The sequence below is a fragment of the Acartia tonsa genome, chromosome 4, assembly GCF_053477335.1.
Source record: "Acartia tonsa isolate MP-2025a chromosome 4, ASM5347733v1, whole genome shotgun sequence".
NCBI classification, from domain to species: Eukaryota; Metazoa; Arthropoda; class Copepoda; order Calanoida; family Acartiidae; genus Acartia; species Acartia tonsa.
The window spans coordinates 56,666,744-56,693,759 of NC_137263.1; the positions used below are offsets into that span (position 1 = coordinate 56,666,744).

The following is a 27,016-nucleotide window of genomic DNA, read 5'->3' on the forward strand; positions in this document are numbered from 1 at the left end:
TTCTAAAATAACCATTTATTAGCCATATACAGTTTGGTTAAATAAATATTTCTTTTTTTTTTGGTTATAATAATAATATTTACATTTTTACATATTTTTTTTGGAATAAATCTTAAATTTTTAAAAAACTTAACCACTCTTAATTTCACAACATTTGGTACAAATTAGACTTTTTTTGTTTAAATTTTTACATAAGTATAAAATGATATGACTAAATTGTGTACATTTATTTCAAGTTTTAAGCCAATTTTTTAGTATTTTTCTTTAAACATTAACTTATAAAACACTTATTTTTGTGCTGTTTTGTTATTTTATTTTACAACTTTAATAATATGCATCTTTCATTGAAAGAAAAGAAAAAAATGGCAAAATTTCCGAATTTTTGTTATTTTTATTAATTAAGTAAAAATAAAATCTAAATATATTTAATGAGATCAAGGGAAAAATAATAATTAAACTACACTAATTTTTAATTAATTTTTTGAAATTTATAAATTTTTAGTCAAAAATATTGCTAAAATTGGCCAAAAATTAGTAAATTTCAGAAAAATTGGCTGATCAAAATGGTGGTTAGCTGATCAGCTGATTTTGTACAGCTTGGTTGGAGTCAAGTGTACACTTCATAGTGTACAGAGTTTGTACACTTATTGTGTAAAATTTGTGCACAATTATATTTTTAATCATCAGTACAAATTTTGTTTAAATACAGGGTGTTTTGATTTTTAAAATCTTCATAATTTTCTTTATTGATTTTCTTTAAAGATTTTATTAAAGTTTGGAAGAAAAAACACTCTGTAGTAGAACATCAAAGAATAATATTTTAAATCACCAATTTTTTGCAATTAAATGTTTATTTTGTTGAAAATTTGGATTTTCTATTTTTGCTGAATTTCTTTCTTAATTTGTAAACAAATTTTATTAAGATTTTAATGGAATTTTTAAATATTTTCAATGATGTTCAAAGAATTTTGTTGTTTAAGGTTTTGGTGTTGAATCAGCATAATCAAGGATTCAGGGACCCAAAGTTTGGATATAGGTACCCAAAGTTTGGATATAGGTACCCAAAGTTTGGATATAGGTACCCAAAGTTTGGATATAGGTACCCAAAGTTTGGATATAGGTACCCAAAGTTTGGATATAGGTACCAAAAGTTTGGATACAGGTACCCAAAGTTTGGATATAGGTACCCAAAGTTTGGATATAGGTATCCAAAGTTTGGATATAGGTACCCAAAGTTTGGATATAGGTACCCAAAGTTTGGATATAGGTACCCAAAGTTTGGATATAGGTACCCAAAGTTTAGATATAGGTACCCAAAGTTTGGATATAGGTACCCAAAGTTCGGATATAGGTACCCAAAGTTTGGATATAGGTACCCAAAGTTCGGATATAGGTACCCAAAGTTTGGATATAGGTACCCAAAGTTTGGATATAGGTACCCAAAGTTTAAGGTTTTGGTGTTGGATCAGCATAATCGAACAGTGGGTTCTTTACCTCCATCTCATCAGTCTAAAAAAATGTAAAATATTTATTTGACAAATTGACATTTCAAAAATATTTTTTGTTTTGTTTAATTTAATATTACGAGATCCTTTATTACTCCATTGATAGATGTGCCAGCTTTGAGGGAACTCTTTTTATTGATATTATATATCATTATGTAATTTTCTTTCATAACTCCCATTAAACAGGGAGGGGATATTGACTTGAAATTACACTAGTACCTAAAGTACAGGGTGTTTCAATAGAAACGTCTTTTTAAAAATCTTAATTATGCATAGAAAATAAAACTATTATAAAAAGTGCTTTATATATCTAGAAAACCTATTCTGGGACATTTAAAACCTCAAAAACGGCCTTATTTTAAAAGATTTATAGATTTAAGATTGTGGAAAAAATAGGCACGTTTTTTAAATTCAAATTGCGCGGCTCGTATTAATAGTAGAAAAACGTTATGCATGCCGTTAGAATTGTCATAAACTCTAGTTTTTGGACTTATAAGTACTATTTTTGTGCTATTTGTAGTTTAGGAGCTACGTTGAAAAATGTTAGAAAGGTTGAAAAGTTTTAAGTAAGTTGGGACATTTTACCACGTAGCTCCTATAATATACGTAGCACTGGAATGGTTTTTATATATCCAAAAACTAAAGTTTAAATATTTGAAACATAAATGTCCCAGAATAGGTTTTCCAGATATATAAAGCATTTTGTATAATTTCTTATTTTCTATACATTATTAAGACTTTTAATAAGACATTTCTATTGAAACACCCTGTACAAGTTTTCTATTCATTGGCAAAAAATGTATTTACTTTTATTGATTTTTGATTGGTTGGTTTTAAACTTTAAGAATCTGAACGTTTCAAACAATACATGTACACATGAAAAGTCTATTCTTGTAACGATAATTTGTTGAAATAGGACAATTCTAACATGTCTAAATTACCAATAAGAGCTTTCGGTTATATACGACCATACAGACACTTATTATAGAAAAGTATTTCTTTTAAAAATTAAATGCTTACAGCAGCCAGTCCGGGGCACTCGTACACCGTGTAGTCCCCCTCCTGTTCTTCCCCCTCACTGTCCTCCCCCTCGGTCTCGTCCTCGCCCCCAGCACCCAGGCCACCTCCGTTACCTAGCATCTGGTTCTTCTGGTGCTAGATAGATAGATTATATATTATAGATAGATAGGCAGATTGATATCTATCAAAATTGCATAGCACTAGGTGCTTTAGTTGCTATATCGATAGACTATAGCTGGTACACCCCTAGTCTTTAGGGGCTTTGTGTACGAAGGGAGATAGAGAGGAAAGAACAATAGTTTAAAACTTATGCAATCTAAAAATAAAATAGCCAAATACCATAACAGGACCTATATAAATGTTACCTAAAAAATAGAACTTAATCGGTTCAGTAGTTCTTGAGATTTTAAGGTTTCGACAAAAAACCCTCTATATATTTGGAAAGATAGTCAGATACATTGATAAATTGTTTGATAGTGAAACAACATAGTAGTTGGATATCTTGATGAATAGATAGATAGATAACTGGATAGGAAGCTAGATTTTTGGAATGACAAAACGGGTGGATAGATACATAAATATATAGTTACATAAATAGATGGATAGTTAGATATATAGAAAAATGGCTTGAGAAATCAATGGATGATTGATAAATATAATTTTAGGTAGATAAATGGACAGATAGGTAAAAAAAAACTAAAAAAATGTAAAATTTATTAAAGATACTTGAAGAAAATAAAGAGGATAAAATAAATAACATCTCATGTCCTATTTTCATGTTTCTACATCATAAAAATAAATATTTTTTAGACAAATCTTATATTTTAAAAGGAAAAACCATGAAAGCTCTATAACTTTATTCTTACTAAAAACTATAATTATGTTATCTATATGAGGTTTTGTTAAGTTAGATTTTAAAAGCGTAAATGACTAAGGGATATGGCCCTTTTAAACTATTGTGATGGGAGGGGGAGAGGGAAGGAGATCACATTTACACCCGTATTCACCCTATCCTATATAGGGGTCTAAAGAGAGAGAGGATTTTAAGGGGAGTTTACTTTCACACAGTGCAGTGTGCAGTGCATTGGCGTGTACAGAGATTTATCCGGGAACGGAAGGGGATGTAAATGTACACTTAAATATTACTATTTAAATCTCTGTAACTTCCGCAAATTGGTCTCAAAAAGGTTTTAGTCTATTTGTGGTATTCGGCAACTCTAGGCCATGGTTTCATGGCAACCCTGCTCCCGACTTGTAGGAGGTCCGAGGGACCTCCCTTGAGTAGGGGGGTGGGTACACCTGACCCCTCCCCCATGCATTAAAAGTATTTATAGTTTTGTCAACCCTATTATGGTTAATCTGATTTGCTTGGTTCCCCACCCCTTTCCAGGGATGGGGGATAAATGTTGCCTATTTTGTTTATTGCATGTATATATATATTTAACCTTTGATTTAGTATTAATTATTCCAATCTGTGTATTGATTATTTGTTGTATTATAAATCAGTAACCTTTAGACTCTGAATAAAGTAACAATAAAGTTAGAGTATAGAGGGGTTGATGGTATATGGCTACATAGAACTATGGCAAAGACCTACTAACATATTCATATTGGTCAAGAAATTTGACAGCTTGGACCCTAAAATGGCCGAGTTTTATACAGGATTTTTCATTATTAGAAACAATGCCCTAACTATAAAATTTAACATACATTTGTGTTTTTCCTTAATAAATAATGGATATATCTTAAAATTAATGAAGGAAACAAATCAATTTTAGCATTGTCAAAAAATTATAAAAACTGTAAAAATTTGGACTTTCAGTAAAATATTTTCACTTCAAGCTGCTAACAATACAATCATTTCGAAAAGTAGATATCAATGCCAATTTTTAAAAATAGCAATATTAAGGTTCAAATTAAAATCAATATAGGTTTAATTGGTTTTTAAAATATTTTCCTCTTGAGGGGGCTTTTAAATGTTTTTCCCAGTAATAGATAGTTAACTTTCTTCCTTTCCCCTTTCCGAAATATTAGAACTGTCCGTAGCTCCTACGTAGCTTCTGCGCATGTCTATTTATATGTTATATTTAGTAGAGAAGCTACTCTATAATTCACTTTGTCTATCAGTAAGTCCGGATTTTTTTCTAATGAATTTGCAAATAAAAATTAAGCTGTATTTGACTTTGATAAAAGGGTTTTACATCCTATTAAATATATGTAAATCATTGCAGCTCTTTTATGACTCTATACATGCCCTTCTCTCTTTTTACATCAGCCACCAAATGAATGTAATTATTTTCAATTCCTGAAAATCATAAAATTCTGTACATTGCTATATTTTCAATATTTTATTCATTAAATCAATTGATTTTAGAAAGACATATTTTTTAAATGCTGCTACACTTGATATTATCATCCTTGTTATAATGTTCTATAGTATTTGAATAAAAGGATTATTATTTTTTGTCAACACTTTTTTAGCTAGCTTTGTAATAATTACGTTTAAATTCTGTTAAATTTACTGATAATTATCATCTAATAATTTATCGCTTATTTTCAAGGTCTTACTATTCTAATTATATATACATTATTATGTTTAAAGGAAATTCCGACATTCATCTCAGTTTATTTTTTTTTAAATTAGCTATCTTTGAAATATATATTCAAATAAAATAACACAGTACAAATAATAATAAAACAGGGTTTGCTTACAAAATACAAACAAATTAATGGAAACACTTTTGAAAAGATAGCATTGATTTTAAATGATAAATATGCTCAAATTTTTTTACAAAAACTAGGCAAAACATTTTTTTTGTCGTTGATAACAATATCTTATTCTTATACTCTTATTTACAAATAGTTTTACACTAAAATCTTTTGATGTAATTGTTTTAACTCTTGTACAATTGGGCAGATGACTTTAATTTATAATAAAGGTCCCCCAAATCCTTATACCAACAAGTTGGTGATTTTGATTATTTCTTCAAACCTTATTCCAATGACAGCATATGAGCTTTCTAGCAGCTAAGTGAGAAAGCAAAATTTCTATCGATAAACAACCTTCTGCAGAGCTTTAGGTCTTTGCTTAAGGAATGTTTGTAGCTATCTGTTTATACATCTATACTCTAAATTTATTGGTGATACATAGAGAAGCCCAGCTTCTCTACAATTATACTTGTCCACGTCTGTTCACACTGCCGTAATACCCGAACTTGGGAAGCGGCTGACAAACCGCGGCTGCTACCACATATTTTCTATGGGTGTATGGGACAAATTTAACATTTAAAAAATATTTTAATAACCTGATAATGGTAAATTTGGGCGGATTGCGCCAGTTTCCGGTCAGATCCGCCGGGCGAGACGTCCTTCGCCGGTCCGGTCACTCCGTACGACGGGTACTCAACCTCCTCACTGTCTTTCCATACACGGATACGCCTAGAAAAATTTGTCCAATATGGCTTCGAAACCGATTTATATCCGCTGGATAAGAACCGGTTCTCAGCCATACTGAAAATTCATGTACAACATCGTATTACAGACAACTTTCCACGAATCATACAATAAAAATCATAATATTAATACCTGTATCTTTTTACGGTGCATTAATATTATCATTTTTCATTTTAATATCCGCGGAAAGCTGTCTATGATATGAGGCGATCAATAATCAATAAAGATGTCAAATTATAAAGATAGTCAGAGATTTTAAGGGATAAGTCAATGGAAGATTATTTGACACCCCAAATTATCATGGAGATTTCTCCTACCCTACTGTAAGTTAACATTGTTGGTGTGTACAACCAAATCATAAAAGTACTTAAGTTATTAGGCCAACATTTTAGAGATCTTGGGTACCAGTTAGGGAAGGAATGGACATTTGACTGTAAAAGTACAAAATATGCAAAATAAATTTTAGGTTAGAACATTTTTCCTAAAAACTTTTAAAAAACAATAAGGAATATTTTACGCGCAGTTAAAACTTTGCAAAATGTTTTAAGTTGCTTTCCCTTAATTTTTTGTAGGCCTTCTTATACCGCTTAAAACAGTGTGCGGGTATGATATGTACGTTCAGCCGTTTGGCAGCTAGCAGCCTTTAAAATTCATAGATTTTTGGCAATATTCGTTACCAGCAATATTTTACCGTGAACTGCAGTAGATTCCAGTGCTCGACTAGGGACTTTAAGGAAAAGGACCTGTTTAAAAATTAAACTTTTCCACAAACTTGTTTTATGGAGAACCACAATTTTTATTTTATTTTGTTTACAGCGAAGCTGTTCCATAGTTTAGGATTGTTAAATGTCCGTCTCATAGTTTCTTCAAGTTTCTACTAGCGGATGCGCTTCAAGCATATAGGGGCCCTGTATTGAAATAGCCTAAAACCATCTTGGAACCTAAATATATGAAGCTTTCCTAGAATGGAGTAATGAATCGGTTTTGTTGTTACCGATATCTTAAGCTACAGACAATCCAAAAAATCATGTGCGAATATACACAACACATGTCTTTTGTAGCTCATGAAAAACAAATAAATTATACACTGAATCCTAATTGTCATAAGGAATCTTTACAATCAATATTTTAGCCGTATAACATATACAGAAGCCGCGAAATCAAAATTATTTCAGACAGACAGACGGACAGACAAACAAACGGTCAGTCATACATTCTACCACCACCCTTATTTATACCAATAAATAAATTGTTGGAACTTTGGATTATCATATACTTGTTTTATATTAAAATAAATAAAATGAATTAAATTGAAGCGACTGAGCAAAAGTGTGAAAAAACGTGTTTTTGAAATGGATGTAGAATATACATGGATATTGCGATAGGCGAAAAAATGCTATTTCTCCATTTATTGGTCAGTTCGATCTACCACTAGGAGAGGAGGGGTTGTGGTGGGTCCTTATTTTAGCCCGCAACAAGATTAACTTTATTACAATACATGATAATCTGATTTAGGATCCATGAAGCAATAAATCCATTAATTTTGAAAGATGATGAATTTTTAGGAAAAATATTAAAGGGATAGTTTCACGAAATGCATTTGAACTTAATTTAGTGAACCGCATATTTTTTGCTAGTTAATGGGTTAAACTATATTTATATGGCATATATTTGAAAGAATTTCAATTTTCTACCACGTAGTTTTTAAAATATCAAGACTTGAAAATCGTCTTTTTGTGATATATGCAATTTTAAAAGACTATTTTCAAGTCTTGATATTTTCAAAACTACGTGGTAGAAAATTGAAATTTTTTCAAATATATGCCATATAAATGTAGTTTAACAAATTAACCAGGAAAAAATATGCGGTTCACTAAATTAAGTTCAAATGCATTTCGTGAAAATACCCCTTTTGTTTCTTATTATTTATGACGTCACAATGTGGGAACCATGTAGAAATAAATTTCAAAAAAATAAATAAGTTTTTTTTCCAGTATGGCTTCGAAACCTGTTAATATACCCGGGATTGGGCCTTACTAAAAAATCATGTATTGCATCTTATTACAGATATTTTCCACGAATATTAAAATAAAATTATAAAATTAAAACAAGTTTTGTAATCCCTGGCCTTGGGTTCCTTAGAGCTAAAAGGCTAGTTTTTATTTCAAAATCCGCGGAAAGTTGTCGAAAAAAACGATGAGATAAATAACTATTAAATTCAATGTTGGGAAAAGATAAATACATATAAGGAAAATTTCAAACGGTTAAAAATTCATTTTTTTTAGACTTTTCGACATCTCAATTTATTATTTAAAACAAGAACAAGAATATCCGCTGGATTTGAACCGGTTCTCAGCCATACTAAAATGCATGCAGTACTTCGTATTACAGACAATTTTTAAGTAAAAAAACAAAAATCATAAAATTGAAGCCATATATGTTTACATTATAGTCTTCACATTATTTTTGAGGGGATTATTTTTCCTGGTGCAATTTTTCTTAGAAGGGTGGACGCACAATCCCCCAAATTATTTAAACAGCCTACCAGCACCTATGAAAAGATTCACCAAATTGGTTCAGCGGTTAGCGAGATCCTTCGATACATACAAACATTTTGACTCATATAAACTCATATTGGGTATTTTAATAAAGAAGTTACGGACATACTCTTGTTATAAAGTTGCTGCGCTATTTTGAAACTATCTAAATAAATTCTGACATGAAGCTTTTAAATTTAGGTACTACGTCAAACACTAGATACGTCAAACAGTAGATGCGACAAACGCTAGACAGACAAACAGTAGATGCGTCAAACGCTAGACAGACAAACAATAGATGCGTCAAACTAGACTACGACAAACAGTAGAATTTTCAATTTCGCGACAAACAGTAGAATTTTTAAAGTGTGATAAACACTAGAAGCGACATACGCTAGAATTTAAACTTAAAAAAATATTCAAAGATTTTTTCGTTCATAAATATTAAATTTATATTACTATCAATGCAGGGATCTAAAGGGATAAAATATTGGCCGAAAATGTACATCCCCTATAGCATAAAATTAACGGTTAAAACGTTTGAACACTCAACTTATTAAAATCAAATTCATTAAAGTACCAAAAGTTGGTTAGCCAACAAATAAGAAAACTTTCTTATAAAACTTTTGACCCCCCCCCCTCAACCTCATTTTTTACTTAGTATATTTTTAGTATATTTTAAAATATTTTTTTTTTTTTGGGGGGGGCATAATTTTTTCTAGGGGCGAAATATCTGGGGAGGTTGGTGGTACCCTCAACCAAAATAGTCCTTCCCAGGACCTATGAGAAGCTACTCTGTTATGGAGAATTCGATCGGTACAGCATGTAGCGAGATCCTGCAGTATAGACAAACAAACATCCTTTTACTTTTTTATAAAGATTAGTTCTAGCGTTTGTCGTATCTATTGTTTGTCGCCTTTAGAAAAAATCTATCGTTTGTCATATTCTAGTGTTTGTCTCGTTCTAGCGTTTGTCGTATCTAGCGTATGTCGTGTCTAGGGTTTGTCTGTCTAGCGTTTGTCGCATCTTCTGTTTGACGTATCTAGGGTTTGACGTAGTACCTAAATTTACACTTGAGTAAAAAGTAAATATAAAGTCCGATACTTAAAAATCTATAAAAGTTTTTTCATGTTAGCACCTGGGAATGGACTCTAAAGGGATAAGACAAAATGAATTCATGTACATGTCCAATGATGATACACAAAATTAACCCTTTTGTAGATTATAATTAATGGTTAAAACTTTTGTGGACCAACTAATCAACAAAAGTCCTCAAAGTTGGTAAGCCAACGAATAAGAAAACTTTGGGGACTTGTGTAATGAACAGCCCAATGTTCCCTCCCTCAATGGTTAACACTCCTTTTGAATTGGAAATGTTATAATTGGCTCTGGAAAGTCGCTCAAAAAGCACACACGTGACGTCATACAAATGGGGAAGATGAGAGGAGAAGTGGGAAAGAAAACCCCTTAAAAAAAGAGATGGATTATCCCTCATTTTTATGACGTCACATGTGTGATTTTTGAGCGACTTTCTCTTCGTACTTCTAAAATGCAATTATATCAAACGTCTGACATAGCAGCAGAATGAAACTTTTAACAATATGATGTGACCCAGAGAGTCGAACCTAAGACCTCCCTTTAAAAACTAGGGGACTGATAATTAAAAGAATAATATAACCTTAGACAAACAGTTAGATGTGATTATTTAAGGTATGAACTTCAGTTTACTTTTTAGTATTAAACCCAAGAGACGAAAAGTGTCATGAGATATTACCAGTAAAAATTTTATATAAAAAAGTTGAAAAATTTGAGAGAGAAAGAGAGATAGATAGATAATAAGAGAGAAAATGATAGAAAGAGAGAGAGAGATAAAGAAAGAACTAAGAGAAAAGGCAAAGCTGGAAAGGAAGGGGAGATTTATCTGAAAATTATACTAGTCAAGAAATATTCATAAGTTCGTTCTCTCATTTGCGGCCTTAAAACCAGCGTTGCGGAGCCGTTTGATTTTGGTGCGGCTCCGGCTCCGACCTAAAATCAAGAAAAAAACTCGACATATTTATTTTCCCACGTCTATTTTTGACTTTTGAAGGTTTTAAAGGTTCAATTTTTGATAAAAATGGACTTGAAAACATGACAAAACAGAGTTACCAAATTATAATTTATAAAAAATCTCTTTATTTATCTAGTCCGGAGCCGGAGCCGTTTTTTTAACTAAAATTACGGCTCCGGCTCCAGTAAAATATGGCGGCTCCACGGCTCCCGGCTCCAGCTCCGCAACACTGCTTAAAACGATTTTCATTTTGTCTTGTTTGGGTTGTACAAGTGTCCAAAGTGGTTTTGGTTGACCCAGTAGAAGTGGAGGGGATGGGGTGAGGGAGAGGATGTAGATATCATTACTTTAGCCAGCTGCGAGCATAACTTTATCAGAGTAAATGAATATCTGGTGCAACATCCAAGTATTAATATATCCATTTTGGATCTTGGACAAAGTAGCTTCAGACAAAGTAGCTTCGGACAAAGTAGCTTCAGGACAAAGTAGCTTCGGACAAAGTAGCTTCAGGACAAAGTAGCTTCAGGATAAAGTAGATTCAGGACAAAGTAGCCAAAGTAGTAAAACATTATTAAAACTTGTAAAAATCTATCAACCACTTTTTGCAAAATCCATGAAATTCTAAACCACCTATGCATTATCAGTTGGTGATATTGTTGTTAAGTAAATGTTCTAAGGCTAACATAGGTTAGGGAGCCGAGCGCCTGCGGCTAGGCAGGCCAGGGGGCCGAGCGCTGCGGCCATATTACAGACTATTTTTCTTAGGAAGCTACTTTTCTTAAGTAAATGTCCTGAAGCTACTTTGTCCTAAAGCTACTTTGTCCGAAGCTACTTTGTTCGAAGCTAATTTGTCCGAAGCTACTTTGTCTGAAGCTACTTTGTCCAAGATCCTCCATTTTTACCTGTGATAGCAGTATCCAGCTCCAACAACACCACAGATAGCAAAGGCCGTTGATACAGCTATAGCAACTAAAATAATTATAAATAATAATTGATTTATCGAGAGAATTTATCGTAAATTTGGCTTACTAACATGGAACTCATTTATTAGTCAGTTCGTTCATCCAGTAGGAGGGTAGGATATGGGGTACATAGGGTGTTTGGGGAGTATCGCTATTTTAGCCCGCTGCTAGTTTTACTTTATTAGAGAACATGAAAATCTGGTGTAACATCCTAGTACTATACCGATCGAATGTTAACAGTTTTGACAGGGATCTAATTATGGGACAATGGATCGAATATTCAATATTTTAGGGGTGTCAAACCTTGGGGACTTGCTTAAAGTGTTTGTGAAAGATTTGGCAGGTTTTTTTTTACAAACTTTGGAGACCACCATCCCATTCCAAAATCTCTGGATTGTAGGGCAGTTTCGCTCCTCTGCACTTACTTGTAAAGAAGAAATCTGTGTCCTTGTTGTCCATGGCAAAATCCTCCCATCTTAGGTGGGATGCTGCCCCAATACGGGCACGCTTCGCCCCCAGCAGGATCTAGATAGATAGATAGTTAGGTAGATAGATAGTTATCCATAGCAAATCCTCCCATCTGAGGTGGGAGGCAGCCCCAATACGGGCACGCTTCGCCCCCAGCGGGAATAGGATCTAGATAGATAGATAGTTATCCATGGCAAAATCCTCCCATCTGAGGTGGGACGCAGCCCCAATACGGGCACGCTTCGCCCCACACAGGATCTAGATAGATAGATAGTTAGGTGGTTAGATAGATAGATAGATAGTTAGTTAGATAGATAGTTATCCATGGCAAAATCTTCCCATCTGTGGTGGGAGGCAGCCCCAATGCGGGCACGCTTCGCCCCAAGCAGGATCTAGATAGATAGATAGTTAGATATATAGATTGATATATAGATAGTTAGATATATAGATAGATATATAGATAGATAGATAGTTAGATATATAGATTGATATATAGATAGTTAGATATATAGATAGATATATAGATAGATAGATAGATGGATAGATGGATAGATGGATAGATGGATAGATAGATAGATAGATAGATAGATAGATAGATAGATAGATAGATAGATAGATAGATAGATAGATAGATAGATAAATAAATAGATAGATAGATAGATAGATAGATAGATAGATAGATAGATAGATAAATAGATAGATAGATAGATAGATAGATAGATAGATAGATAGTTAGATAGATAGATAGATAGATAGATAGATAGATAGATAGATAGATAGATAGATAGATAGATAGATAGATAGATAGATAGATAGATAGATAGATAGATAGATAGATAGATAGATAGATAGATAGATAGATAGATAGATAGATAGATAGATAGATAGATAGATAGATAGATAGATAGATAGATAGATACATAGATAGATAGATAGATAGATAGATAGATATATATATAGATAGATAGATAGATAGATAGATAGATAGATAGATAGATAGATAGATAGATAGATAGATAGATAGATAGATAGATAGATAGATAGATAGATAGATAGATAGATAGATAGATAGATAGATAGATAGATAGATAGATAGATAGATAGATAGATAGATAGATAGATAGATAGATAGATAGATAGATAGATAGATAGATAGATAGATAGATAGATAGATAGATAGATACATAGATAGATAGATAGATAGATAGATAGATAGATAGATAGATAGATAGATAGATAGATAGATAGATAGATAGATAGATAGATAGATAGATAGATAGATAGATACATAGATACATAGATAGATACATAGATACATAGATAGATACATAGAGAAAGAATGACAGACAGGCAGACATATGATTAGACAGACAGATAGACAGACAGCAGACAGACAGACATACGGATAGACAGCCTAACAGACAGATAGACAGCCTAAAAAAGACTGACAGACAGATAGACAGACTGACATACTAAATGGATTGACAGAAAAATGGATGGGTAGATAAATAGATGGATTGATAAATGAGTGAACAGACGGATATATAATTAGATAGATCGATATTGACATTATATATTAATCTAAAATAAATACACATTCTGAATTTCTTGATATTTTCTCGTAATTATTAATTCATGAAATACAAAATGAATTTACTTTTTTTCTTCTCTCTTGAAAATATGAAAATAAATTTATTTTACATCTGTCTAGTGTTTTTAATTTATTTTACAACGAGGATGACAACACCCAAAGCGAATCTCTGGAATTCTAGGTTATACAAACATTAGCACTTGTAGAGTGTTAAAACTGAATAAGCATAATTTAAATTAAATGTATTATATGTAGAAATTCTAAAACAAATTTTAAATAATACAGGATAATGTTGAAGGATAAACTTACATTTTAGGACTTGATTATAGAGAAGCTTCGCTTATAACAATGTACTATGTTGTCCTAAGAATGATTACTTCAAAAAAGATGAATAAGATAATTATATAATACTTATTATATAGAAAGCTTCGCTTTCAAAAATGAAAACACACGGGTCTTAATGGATAAGACAATGGATTGATATACATCCCCAATGTTGATAAATTAAATTATCCCTATTGTACAAAAAGACACAACCAATTTCAATGAGTTTGTATCAAAAGCTTTTAAACCAACAAATAGGATAACTTGGTTATAAAACTTCGGGTACTAGTGTAATTTACAGACTAATGTCTTCTCCCTCCTTAGTAAAACAAGATAAATAAATGATAGATGGACAGACAAAAAGACAGAAGGGCCATTAAAAATTGTTACAAAGTAATTTTATGAAATGATTTTTAATATTTGGTTTATGACGCAGCCACTTAAAAGGACTCTCCACAGAAAAATCAACTTCGGATTTTTGAAAATCTAACCTGAAACTATTATTCTCTGTTCAATTTTAGGCATTTTTTGTTTTTGTGGCATCGCGATCGAAGCCCTTTGAAAATTTTGTCCGCCGCCTATTTGTACTGCAGCTATAACAATATATACTACACTTTCCTCCACTCAATATATGTTTGCCGCTAAAGAACATTTGCTCCATTGCAACCGGCCGCTCTACAATTTATCCTCTTCCTTGACTGGACAATCCTGCCGCCTCCATTTTGTGTTCGCCTCCGCCAAATATAACCATCTTTTGCTGCAGTTGCCGCATTCATCGCCCTTCTCCGCCGCTACTCCGCTATACATTGCGTACGTCGCTATACACAACACCCCCAGCCTCCATTTAATTTCTGAACAAGGGAGAGGGGAGCATGTATTGAAACGCGACGGCACCACGGGGCTAAAAAAACTAGTTTTAATCTTAAAATTGTACATTCTATATCCGCGGAAAGCCGTTTATAATACGATACGAGAAATAACTATTAAAAGATTGTAATGGAAATTACATTAGTACCCAAAGTTTTTGACACACGTTTTCCTAATTGTTAGCTTAAAAACTTTGAGACCTTTTATTTACAATAATGTTAGTCTACAGTAGTGGTAAAATGGGCATGAATATTAATATATCTCCAATTGTCTTATCCCTTAAGATCCCTGGCCTTTTTGCGGATGTGAGTACACATTATAATTACTTTATATTGTTTTTTTTTTATCTTTTTGCACTATTAGGAATTGTAATAGGTTTCCTACAAAACATATAAATAGCTAAAAACATTAGAAATAAAGAAATTTACGATTTAAAATTATCTAAGTTTTATAGTATTTAGTAAAATAGATTAATATATATATTTAAGTATATCAAATTAAAGACAATTTGCTACAAGTATTAAAATATAAATAATAAAATTAATACCAGTTTTGTTAGCGCAAGCCTGCGGCCCCTAGTGATTAACAAATCTGGTTTTAATCCTATATTTTTCACTATAATATCCATAGAAAGCTGTCTATAATACGATGCGATAAATAATAAATACATTTTTGTTTTTAAGAATGATTGTTCCAAGAATTATATTACCTGATTACGTCAAAATGGATATGTAATACGTGGATATTATGACAGGGGAATTTTGTCGTCAATTTAGGTTGCTAACAAAGGCATCAGCTATTATTCAATGCTTTTCGCTATGGTCAGGTTATGGGATGGGGTTATAAAGGTTTGGTGGGGGATACATTTATTTTAGCCAGCTGTGACCATAATTTTATTAGATTAAGCAAAAATCTTGTGCAATATCCAAGTAATTCTATATCCATTTACGTCATAAACAGAGTTATTATAAAACGACATATTATATTCTATTATAGTAAAATCTGGTATTACAAATAACAAAGATGACAACACTCATAAAAGCGAAGCTTTAAGAACCGAAGGAAGGATAAATGTATATAATCTTGTAGAGTGTCAGAACTTCACAAGAACATCAATTTATATTATCCTCTTAGAAATATTTTTTTAATTTTTTTTTTATAAAATAATTGTTTATGTTAACTTAGCCGCAGTTAAAACAAATTGAGAAATATCTCTGCAAAAATTAAAGGATTTAGTTATACAATTACTACTGAAGGTTTAAAATTATCAGAGGTCTTAAAGAAATTTTTATATATTGCAAAATTATTTTTTTCATTCCTTAGAAAAAATTAAAATAAGAACAACTTATTTACCTTCTTGAACATAAAGACAATGTATTTTGCTACTTAATTTTTATTTAAAAGGACAAAAATAAAATTTTTTTCAAAATATACTAAAGTTTAAAATTAAAGCTAGACATCTAGCGACTGAAATATAAACTAATAATAGGTGTAATATTTTATGGCCTATTTTGTTCTAAATATTTTATTCATTTTCTCCCTGTAAAATTTAACATAACTCTCCATATATTATAAAATAGAAACTACAGTAGCAAGTTAAAGAGAACGTTATTTTTTTGCATGTGTAAGGGGGTTGGTTAAAAATTTAAAAATGGTTTGTTTAAGATTTTTTTTTTTAATGTTTAAGGAGCAGGGGTGCAGGGAGGGAGAGGACATTGAACTGTTTATTACACTAGTCCCCAAAGATATCTGATAGAGTTCTCCTTTTCAGGGAAGCCTCTCTTAGATTCCGGTATGGTTTTAAGCTATCTAATTTTTAGATTTCAGACTAGGGTTTTCTTAGGCTTTATTTGATTTTATATCAAGATCACACTAACCGATCAATATTGTTTAGTCAACTGTTTGTTAAGGCTAATTTTTCCAAGGGAGGAGGGGACATTGGACTGTAAATTACACGTTATGTACCCAAAGTTTATAAATATTATGTTCTCTTATTCCATGGCTCAAACTTTGGGTACTTTTATATACTTCAAAATAGCGTCCATTGTCTTATCTCTTAAAATCCTTTTGTGTTATAAATGCCAATGACATTTAAAGAAACCAATACACACACACACACACACATACACACACACACACACATACACACACACACACACACACACACACACACACACACACATAAAAACGATAATTTAATTATATTTTTTCCTGTAAATACTAATGGAAAAAGAATGAAATTATTGACATTTTATCATACTTTTCATTAGAATACAGATACAGATTTCATAATATACATATGGTCTATATATCTTCTTCAAAATTAAGCAGATAAGTAGATATATGGGTAGAAAGATTGATAGAATTGGGTAGATAGAAAGATAATTAGCAGATATACATAAAGTTTAGAAGATAAAGATAAAAAAAGAAAAATAGAAAGGCGTAATAGCATTTATAAGAAATCAAGGATGACAACATCCATAAAAGCGAAGCACAGAAACGGTAAGACAAACGGACATTAATACTTGTATAGTGTCAGAACTGAATAATGTGAATATAAATGTATAAGAGTCAACGCAAAATTGTAAGTAAATTTGTTGAAAAACAGCTTGATTTAGGATAATGTTTATGGACATACTTACATTTTTAGGACTTGATTATATAGTTGCTTCGCTTATTACATTATACTTTGTTGTCCCAGGAATCAATACACCAAAAATCAGATCAATCGGATGATTAGATCACATAAAAATTTGTTGTTAAAAAAGTAAAAAAATCAACATGTTTAAAATGGACGTACGGACATTTTGGTGTTGATTATAGAGTTGCTACGCTTTCTAAATCGTACCAACTATTAAAGGAATCACCATGCAAAATTTGAAATCGATAGGACAATTCTAACATGCCTAAATTAACGAAAAAAGCTATCCGTTACGGACGTACGGACGGACCGACCCTAATTATAGAAAAGCTTCGCTTTTAATAATTAGAAAGATAGTTAGAAAAACAGGAAGATAGACAGACTATAATAAAAAATGGAAAAAAATAGCTAGCAATTAAAATGGTTAGATAGCCAGACCTATAGAGAGATAGTCGGAAAGATAGACAAAGAGGTAGCTTACATAGGTAAGAGGATAAAATAGATCCCGATATATAGATAGATAGAAAGACAATTACATAGATAGATAAAAATATGGATAGATAGGTAATCGCCTGTTGAGGATCATCCCCAGAGCCATCCTCTCCCCCCTCCCCATCCTTGGCTACCTTCCCCTTGTCAGCCATATATATGCTGATAGATAGATAGAAATATGGATAGATAGATAATCATCTGTTGAGGGTCAACCCCAGACCCATCCTCTTCCCCTTGTCAGCATATGGATAAATAGATAGATAGAAATATGGATAGATAGATATTCGCCTGTTGAGGATCATCCCCAGAGCCATCATCTCCCCCCTCCCCATCCTTGGCTACCTTCCCCTTGTCAGCCATATATATGCTGATAGATAGATAGAAATATGGATAGATAGATAATCATCTGTTGGGGGTCAACCCCAGACCCATCCTCTTCCCCTTGTCAGCATATGGATGGATAAATAGATAGATAGAAATATGGATAGATAGATAATCACCTGTTGCGGGTCATCCCCAGACCCATCCTCTCCCCCCTCACCATCCTTGGCCCCCTTCCCCTTGTCAGCAGCCCCCCTCAACTCCTCGTCCAACTCCTGAAGGCGGAAGGTCAGGAAATCGGGGTGATCTGTTAAAAGTTGGATACTTAAGATTATTTTAAAAGAAGACATGTTTACTTTTAACCAGGGATCTAAAGGGATAAGACAATGGCCGTTAAATTTATGTACTTTCCCAATGATGATACACAAAATTATCCATTTTGTAAATTAATTAGAAGTTAAAATGTTTTGACACTTAACTTAATGAACCAACCATTCAAAATTTAAGAAAAGACCCAAAGTTGTTAAGCAAAAAGTTAATATTTAACGTTGAGGACTAGTGTAACGACGTTCTAATACCCCCAAACCTAAACTAAAGTAGTAATTCTATCTTATCAAAAATAAAAATAGGTATTTTTAAGGATCCAGCTTTGCCTGCATAGTATTCTGGCATACTCGGGTTGACCGCAAACTGTTTCTGACGCAGAGTCAGCCGTGGAAACTTGGATTCTACTGTTTCTTGCTCCTCTGTTATGGAAAGGTCAACTTTTTTTTTTTATCAGTTTTAATGTTTTTTTTAGATCAGATACATCAGCTAGGACGTCCAAGCTTTTTTTTTTTGAGTGGGAGAGGAGAGTAAAAATATGGATGGGGAAGTAATTTACTTTTTACTCCTTTTTAAATTTTGGGGTAAAATTACCGCTCTAATATTATTTATGAAAAAGGAGGGGGGGGGGGGGGGGGGTGACCCACGTATATCATGTCAAATAAAACTTTTTGGGGTTGGTTTTATCGACCCATAAAAAATAACATTTAACAACCAATTTTGCATTATTCTTTAGGAATGTTTATAAATTACTACCCATGATCTTCTAAACTTTCTACATATATAAAAGGCAGATTTTTATGCTATTTTTGTATGTCAACCAAAAATATAAAAAAATAAACACCTCCAATGAAAAAAATATCCCCTAAAATTTATAATACTATGTTGACCGTTCCTCTCTGGATATCTTCGAGAATGTCAGGTACACGTTTCTTCTCCAGCTGATGGCTGTCTGAACTTGGATCCTGCTGGCTCCTAGAAACTGGATCCTGCTGGATAAAAGAACTTGGATCTTGGTCAGGAGACTGCAGCAATTATATTATATAAAAATATTGATTATATCACGCTCGTACAGATTTACTGTTACTTTTATGTCTGTTATCTTTTTAATTATGAATTTACTTCAATTTAAAAGGATGACAACATCCATAACAGCGAACCTCTTTAACGGTTGGACAAACGAACATTAACAATTGGAAAGAATGTCAGAACTAAAAAGGTAGAATTGTATATATTCTAAACAAAATAGTTGGTAAATTTGTCGTAAGATACTGTTAAGGGACATACTTACATTTTCGGGACTTGATTATTGAGATGCTTCGCTTATAACATTATAGATTTTTGTAATAGAAATCAGAATTCCAAAAATCAGATAAATAGGATAATTATATCACATGAAAAAAGACTTTTATATAATTTTCCTGATATTGTTGTTGTGCTTGGTCCATTCTCCATGCCGAGGCTTGTGGTGGCAACATCTGTTCAGTATTTACAAACTGTGATGGAGCCGCCTGGCGGGACAAATCTGAACCAAATATTTGTCTCAGCTCTTCGTCAATTTTGTCCTGCAACTGCTGCTCGTCTGAGGTCGATACTTAAATAATTTTCAATCTTGTATTTGGAAATTCCATTAAATACTAAGGTATAAATTTGATTGTCAATCGAACTTATTATTATGATTTTTTTAAACACGTGCAAAATTTTTAAAGGGTAACCTTTATTTTGAGTAAAATAACAAAAAACAAACAAACATATTTTTGTCAAAAAAAAAAAAAATAGGGAAACGGGTACTTTTATATTGATAAAATCTAGTTACAAAAATTAAAATAATAATTATACAGTGTGTTTTTTTTATGAGAACTTTTTTGAAAGCAATTTTACCCCACTTATAGTTATCAGAATTTAATTATTAATGGCTTATTTTCTTCGTTTTTTAAGGCAATTAATAGAACAACAAAAAAATATTTCAGTTTTTATTTTAAAAAAACAGTAAAATCTAAAATTCAAAACTTAGGTGTCAACATCTAAAAATGGTTTCAGCGCATTTTTCTTATGCTCAAATATTCAACTTGCTCAAATGGCTGCAAAACACTTCAAAGTTTATATATAGAGCTAAAAATGTATACAGATACTATTAGGGACATGTACTAGAACATAACAAAGTTTAAAGGTCATATCTCAACCAGAGAGGGAGTACTGGCCTCCCAAAGTCGTCTACAGAAAATCTAATTTTTTTCTTATCAGATTTAGGCATAAGAAAAATGCGCTAAAACCATTTTTAGATGTTGACACCTAAGTTTTGAATTTTAGATTTTACTGTACTTTTTAAATGAAAACTGAAATATTTTTTTGGTGTTCTATTAATTGCCTTAAAAAACGAAGAAAATAAGCCATTAATCATTAAATTCTGATAACTATAAGTGGGGCAAAATTGTTACCAAAAAAGTTCTCATAAAAAAAACACACTGTATTATTTATATTATCTTTTAGAAATTTTGTTTCCAAAAAAAGTGGGGTAGGTCTATACTTAATAAGATAAGTACTAATTTTAGGAATCTCTATTTTTTTTAAACATTTCAAAAAGAAAATTTTTTAAGTATCCATCCCTAGCGCCATCTGTGGGTCAATTTGTTGACCAAAACTATTATAATCATACGCGTCATCGCCGTACGCCAGCGGCGAGGGGTCGGCAAAGGTCATCGCGGGATCAGGGTAGCTGTCAAAGCTGCCGGGCTGCTGCTCGTAGCCGCTGGGGGGCTGATTGTAACCGCTGTTATAGTCCAAATTCTCAGGATAGGCATCTAAAAATGTATTTACTATATAATAAAACTATCTACTACGCCCCTAGAGGCCTCTATGGGTATTTGTGGTCGAGAGGGGTGAGGGGGGGGGGAACCATCCCCACTTTTAAATACACTTTCAATTAACAAGTAAAAATCAAGGGTTCCCAAATTTCCGAAGACCTATAAGAAGCTATACTATAAAGAAGAACCATATCGGTTAATCGGTTAGCAAGATCTTTCGGTACACACAGATAGACAGACACATTGGCTGACATCCTGTTACTTTTATATAAGGACAAAAATTTTCTTTTCTTATAATATTCTATGTATTTCTTATAATATTCTATGTATTTATTCCTTTTGAATTTGAAGCGAAGCACTTTGTCTAGGGGGGGGCATTTTGAAGATTTTGTAAAATTTTGATTATATATACTAATTTTAAATAGGGGCGTTTTAGGGGTGGGATTATATGATTATGGGCCTTCTAGTCCTTATCCCTTCTTCCCCATCCCTTCCCCCGTCTCTTCCCCCCCAATCTCTTCTCCCCCATCCCTTCTCCTCACCCTGCAATGACTGAAGGGATGGGATCTAGAAAGCATCTTTGAAAAAAAAGTACAGGAAATAATTTAACCTTCTCCCCCCCCCCCCCCTCCACCCCCACAACAAACATTTTTTATGGGTGGAAGGGGATGTCATATAATCTGAGCAGGAAGGATGAATAACCACATTAAAAAAAATTAGGGGGGGAGGGAGATAGAAACTCTCATTTTGGAAATAATTTACTAAAAATTTACCTAATATGTAAAACTGATTTCAAATATTCCTTTATTGTATGACAACAAGGATGACAACATCTATAAGTAGCAAAGCACAAAAATCATTAATAAGAATATAGACAAGAAGATTTAAAGAGCAATAGTTTAAATAAATATATATTTTACGTAGAAACAGTCACAAATCCTTTTTCCTGTATGTTGTGTGATGACAGTCAAAGTAAATTACATACTAGATGCTCAGAACAATGAGAGATTTTATTTTTTTTGATATTATAATCAAAAAAAAAAATTATTGTACCATAAAATCCAAAGATATAAAGAACTATGTTAAAAATAAAAAAAATACTTGTCCTTTCATCTACATATATGAAAATCTCTTAGAAATATGGAAAACTTTGGGGTTTAGTCTCTTTCGTGGCAACGCCTCTTAAGGGGCATTTTGTCGTATTTTCATAGTAGCTTTTAATAGGTTATTATAGGTTAAGTTAGGTTAGGTGATTTCCCCGCAGGTTTAGGCAATTGGCCCCGCAGGGGCTATAAATAGAGGAAAAGCTACTGTGAAAATATGATGAAACGCCCCTTAAGAGGCAAGGTCACAAAAGGAACTATACCTGAAATTTGATTTTGATACCCTTATCTACAAAAATTTTGTAAATTGGACCGAACAATGCACACTGGTCTGGAGGGGTCAACAATTCAATTTTTCCTACCCATCAAATTAGACAACAGTTGACCTGCCAGCCTTCAAAGACATCCTGGGCCACCTATATTTTAAATATCAACCCATGTTGATAATATGTTTTTTGAAATAATTTGGGGCCAAAGCTGCAGAACTCTAAAATCTAAGAACGTATTATTGACATTGTTAAATTGGCTATACTTGCTTAAATCTGATAAAATCAAATATCCGCATGTTGGAAATTGTCCAACTAAAATAAGTCCTATATAAGTTCAAAAATTATTTATAACACAAAAAATGGTACAAAATGCAAAAATGTGGTTTTTTTTCTCAGTTTTTAAGATAAGGTTAAGTTTGGCAAAATTTTCTTATTGAGTATTCTCTGAGTCTCGCGCATGTTTATTAAAGAGAATTTGTTGATATTGTAATTGACTTCATATTTCACGATATATATGGCATCCGATTTTGTTCATTTTGTGCAATATCTTAAAAACTATTAGATCGATTAAATTTCATCGATGTTGTAATTTAAAATTATTCCGAACGCGTAGAGGGGGAAGGATCTATTTTTGCGGAGTAATATCTGAGAAACAAAATGAAAACATACGAAATAGCTAAATAGTATAAAAATCTGTTATATTTCATGTAGATTAGTTAAAATAAATTTCTAAATGCCAATTTTATTGTTTTATATTCATATAATTGATATTATTCTTTCAGCCTACTCTTTATAAGTCTTCGTGTGTGTGTGTGTGTGTGTGTGTTTGTGTCTGTATGCATCCGCGCCTTTTTTATGTCGTAGCGTAGAGTGAGGAGAGACACACACACACATTCAAACACCCAAACAAACGCATCCTTATAAAATATGCTCTAATTTTATTAGCCTTTAGTAAGATGAAATAACAATGATTTAAAATATAATATTTTCTAAATGGATTAAATCAAGAAAATTTAGATAAAATAATCAAGATATTAAAAATTAAAAACGCGCAAATTTGAAATTTGCAGCTAGTGAAAAACTGGTTGTACTTACAAAAATTTTTACTTCACATGATATTTAGCCAATGCAATTGTCTACAAAAAAGTATTTCAGAGTCTTCTTGATTTGACAACTCCTTCCCGCCCTAAATGTCCAATAACACCTCGAGAACAGCAAAAATCAGACTTTAAAGGTCATTTTAACGGTCTTTGATCTTCGAGGTCATATATTTTTTTTCTCATAAATGGACTCCCTGGCCCCTAAAACCCCCATTTTGCCGTATTGGGCATCAAAATTGGCCAAAATACGGCTGAAAACGAATTGTTGACCCAAATCTCCGTTTTGGGACCAGTGTGCAATGGGGGAATTGTGAAAGATACAAAAATAGCCAAAAACATCCTGAAAAGCAGTCCGACCTCCAGGAATTTCTAATAGTTAATTATACTCCATAATGATGGGAGTGTTAACATTAGGTTTTAATCTTCTATCTCTATTTGCAGTTGAGAAAATCACATTTCCCCCTTAGAATTACAAACTGACGGCCATTGTGAATTATAGAGAAGATAAAAAGTTATATCAACCTATCCTACCCTATTCAAATGGCAATTTAAAAAATTTAAAAATCTGTCAATTTTTCATGAAGTGGTGATTCCAAGGATTTATTAGGGCGGTGTGCGAAGTGTACCAAAAAATATTTATTTCCTCTTTGAACTAAAATCAATTAACTACAACAAGAGTGACGTATTTTAACAAGTTAGGAATATAGAGTGTAGTTAGTTTTAAGGCTCTTTAATGAAAATTGCCATAAAAAAACAATGTCTTTTTGATTAAATATTTGATGTTTAAAAATGTTTTTATAGAAATAACAACAAAATATACAATGTGATAAAAAGCAGAAACCAATTGGAAGGGCGCAAAGCGCAAATTTTTTTCTTAAAATATTCAGGGAGGGAAGGTTTTTTGGGCTATCTATTAAACTAGTCCCCAATATTTCATATAAACATTTTCTTATTCATTAGCTCAACATCTTTGGGGACTTAAATGGAATTTTGATTGGTTGGTTAATTAAGTTGAGTTTCCATATGTTTCATCCACTAATTGTAATCTATATAAGGGGTAATTTTTTGTATCATCATTGGGGATGTTCAAAATTTATTTGGTATAAAGTTTCTATTATACAAAATAAAATACTTCCTATTAAGGTTAAATGAATAGTAACTGTCTGTATGGCGCAAAGCGGCAAAAAATTTTTTTGTTGATTATTTCTTGATGTTTTTTTTTTGGAAACTTGGAAAGTTTTGCTTTTTGTAGGGTAGGGGGCAAAAAGGGGCATTTTTGTTTACCAGGGGGGGGGGGCAAAACGGGGTATTTTTCAACATTTAGGGGGGGGGCAGGGGGGGCGGTCACTAGGGGGGGGGGCAGGGGGGGCGTTTTGGTCGCTAGGGGGGGGGGGGGCGATTGCCACAAACCGCACGCCACTGTGTTTAGAACATTATGACGTAGTTGTCCTTGTTTACCCTATAGTTAACTTGGATCCGTCCATCCTTTAAATTTTACAATTTAAAAAGTTATTTTCAATTAAATTAAATATTTTAGACAATTTTTTTGTTAAAGAAAAAGATTAAGAAGATTATAGTTTTGATAATCTTTAATAAAAAAGTTTTTTCCTTTATTTTAAAAATTTAAAAAAAGTAGTTTAATATTTAGAAGCTTAGGATTAATCTTTGTAAAACATTTAATTATAAAGTTTAAAAGGTATTCATTATAGTTTATTTATATTTTCTACCTTAATTTATAAGCTAACTGTATATAATACAACGCCATATGCTTTCTCAATCATAAAAACCTGTTGGTCCTTTATTAAAACAAACCTAAATAAACAGATTAAAAGCTTACATTTGCGGTAGTAGGCCTGGCTTAGGGGCAGAGCCGCCGCGGCCACGGCTAGCCAGCACAACAGGGTGGTAGTGGGTACGGTCAGTACCCGCATTCTGCTTTTTAACTCATAATGGCGTGACCCAACCATCAAGGATAACAAAATAACTGACTCTCAACAGTTTGGAAACAGATAAGAGAGGAGAGAGAGAAGGAGAGAGAGAGAGAGAGAGAGAGAGAGAGAGAGAGAGAGAGAGAGAGAGAGAGAGAGAGAGAGAGAGAGAGAAGGCTTATAAAGAAATAACTGGTTTTATTATGATAAATAATAAAAAGGGGTAAATTATTTTTTTATATTTTTAATAACATATAATTTTGTTATTTTATCATAAAAACATAGCTTAAACTATACATTTATTTTATAAATATTATATTCCCCCAAAGCATATTGTGATAGAAACAGTAATCAGTTTGGAGGACACCAGTCATACGAAGGAGGCCATTTTCTGGCGGGAAAGGAGGATGTACAGTAGTGGGGTGGTTGGGAAGGGAGAAAAGGGGTAGTGGGGGACGCAAAAGAGGGATGGGGTATAAAAAAGGGAAAATGTGGTTTTTCTATTTGATTAGATATAAGCAAATACAAGCATAGATAGATAATAGATGAATGGATGGATTAAGAGGAAAGCAAACAAGATAGATAGATAAATAATACTAAAGTTGTTAGGGAAATTAACAGGTTTAATAACAATGTATGGAATCTCTCAGTGATTCATAAGAAAATAGGTATATCCAACTAGAATAGATTGGCTAAGAGACATTACAATTAAAGGAAGCCTGCAGGAAATACACTGCTTTAATTGCTAATGAGACCCAATACCCTAAGTTTACCTTCTGATTCTAGTTGGTGAAATATAATACTGAAATTTCTTGTATGTGAGTTAGATATTTTTTGTAGATTTTCGACTATCTATAACTTCACTAAAATGTCTACATTTTTTTGTTATTTTAAGCTGGAGGCTTCATATTTTGGGCATTGTGGTCTAATTGGGGAAGTCTTTTAGCAATTAAAGCAGTTTATTTCCTACGGACTTCCTTTATGCATTCCTGCTTTACAAAACGACTTGCAAAAATCTCTAGATATTTGTAAATAGGATTTACATTTTTATTGCTGCACTATTTATTACTAGCGGCTACGCCTTTAGAGGCCTCTAGGGGCACTTGAAGAGGGGAGAGTCGAATTTGATAACCCAATTGATAACCCCCACTCCATTTTTAATTTTAGTAAAAAAAAGAAAAAAATAAAAGATTGGGGGGAGTATTTTTTACTAGGGGCGACTTCTCTTCCTCTAAATAGTTATAAACCTTCCCGGGA

The 27,016-nt window shown here is 32.4% G+C and overlaps 1 protein-coding gene across 1 annotated transcript; it reads right to left on the bottom strand.

Annotated features, from left to right (window-relative positions):
• Positions 1–25,827, bottom strand: LOC145317898 (uncharacterized). The gene is made up of 11 exons (XM_080159178.1): positions 25,669–25,827; positions 21,162–21,356; positions 19,977–20,137; positions 19,451–19,580; positions 18,885–18,977; positions 18,411–18,538; positions 11,953–12,052; positions 11,468–11,534; positions 5,831–5,963; positions 2,526–2,660; positions 1–1,509 (listed from the first exon to the last, which is right to left on the bottom strand). The coding sequence occupies exons 1-11, from the start codon at positions 25,796–25,798 to the stop codon at positions 1,447–1,449; spliced, it is 1,335 nt and encodes a 444-aa protein (XP_080015304.1). The 5' UTR covers positions 25,799–25,827; the 3' UTR covers positions 1–1,446.
• Between the last annotated feature and the right edge of the window lie 1,189 nt (positions 25,828–27,016).

Coding starts and splice junctions, on each gene's coding strand:
- LOC145317898 (XM_080159178.1), bottom strand. CDS start 25,798: ATGGTTGGGTCACGCCATTATGAGTTAAAAAGCAGAATGCGGGTACTG. Junction 5,964..11,467: donor GCTGGATACTGCTATCACAG/GTAAAAATGGAG, acceptor AAATTTTTCTAG/GCGTATCCGTGTATGGAAAG. Junction 1,510..2,525: donor AGTGCCCCGGACTGGCTGCT/GTAAGCATTTAA, acceptor ACATTTTTTTAG/ACTGATGAGATGGAGGTAAA.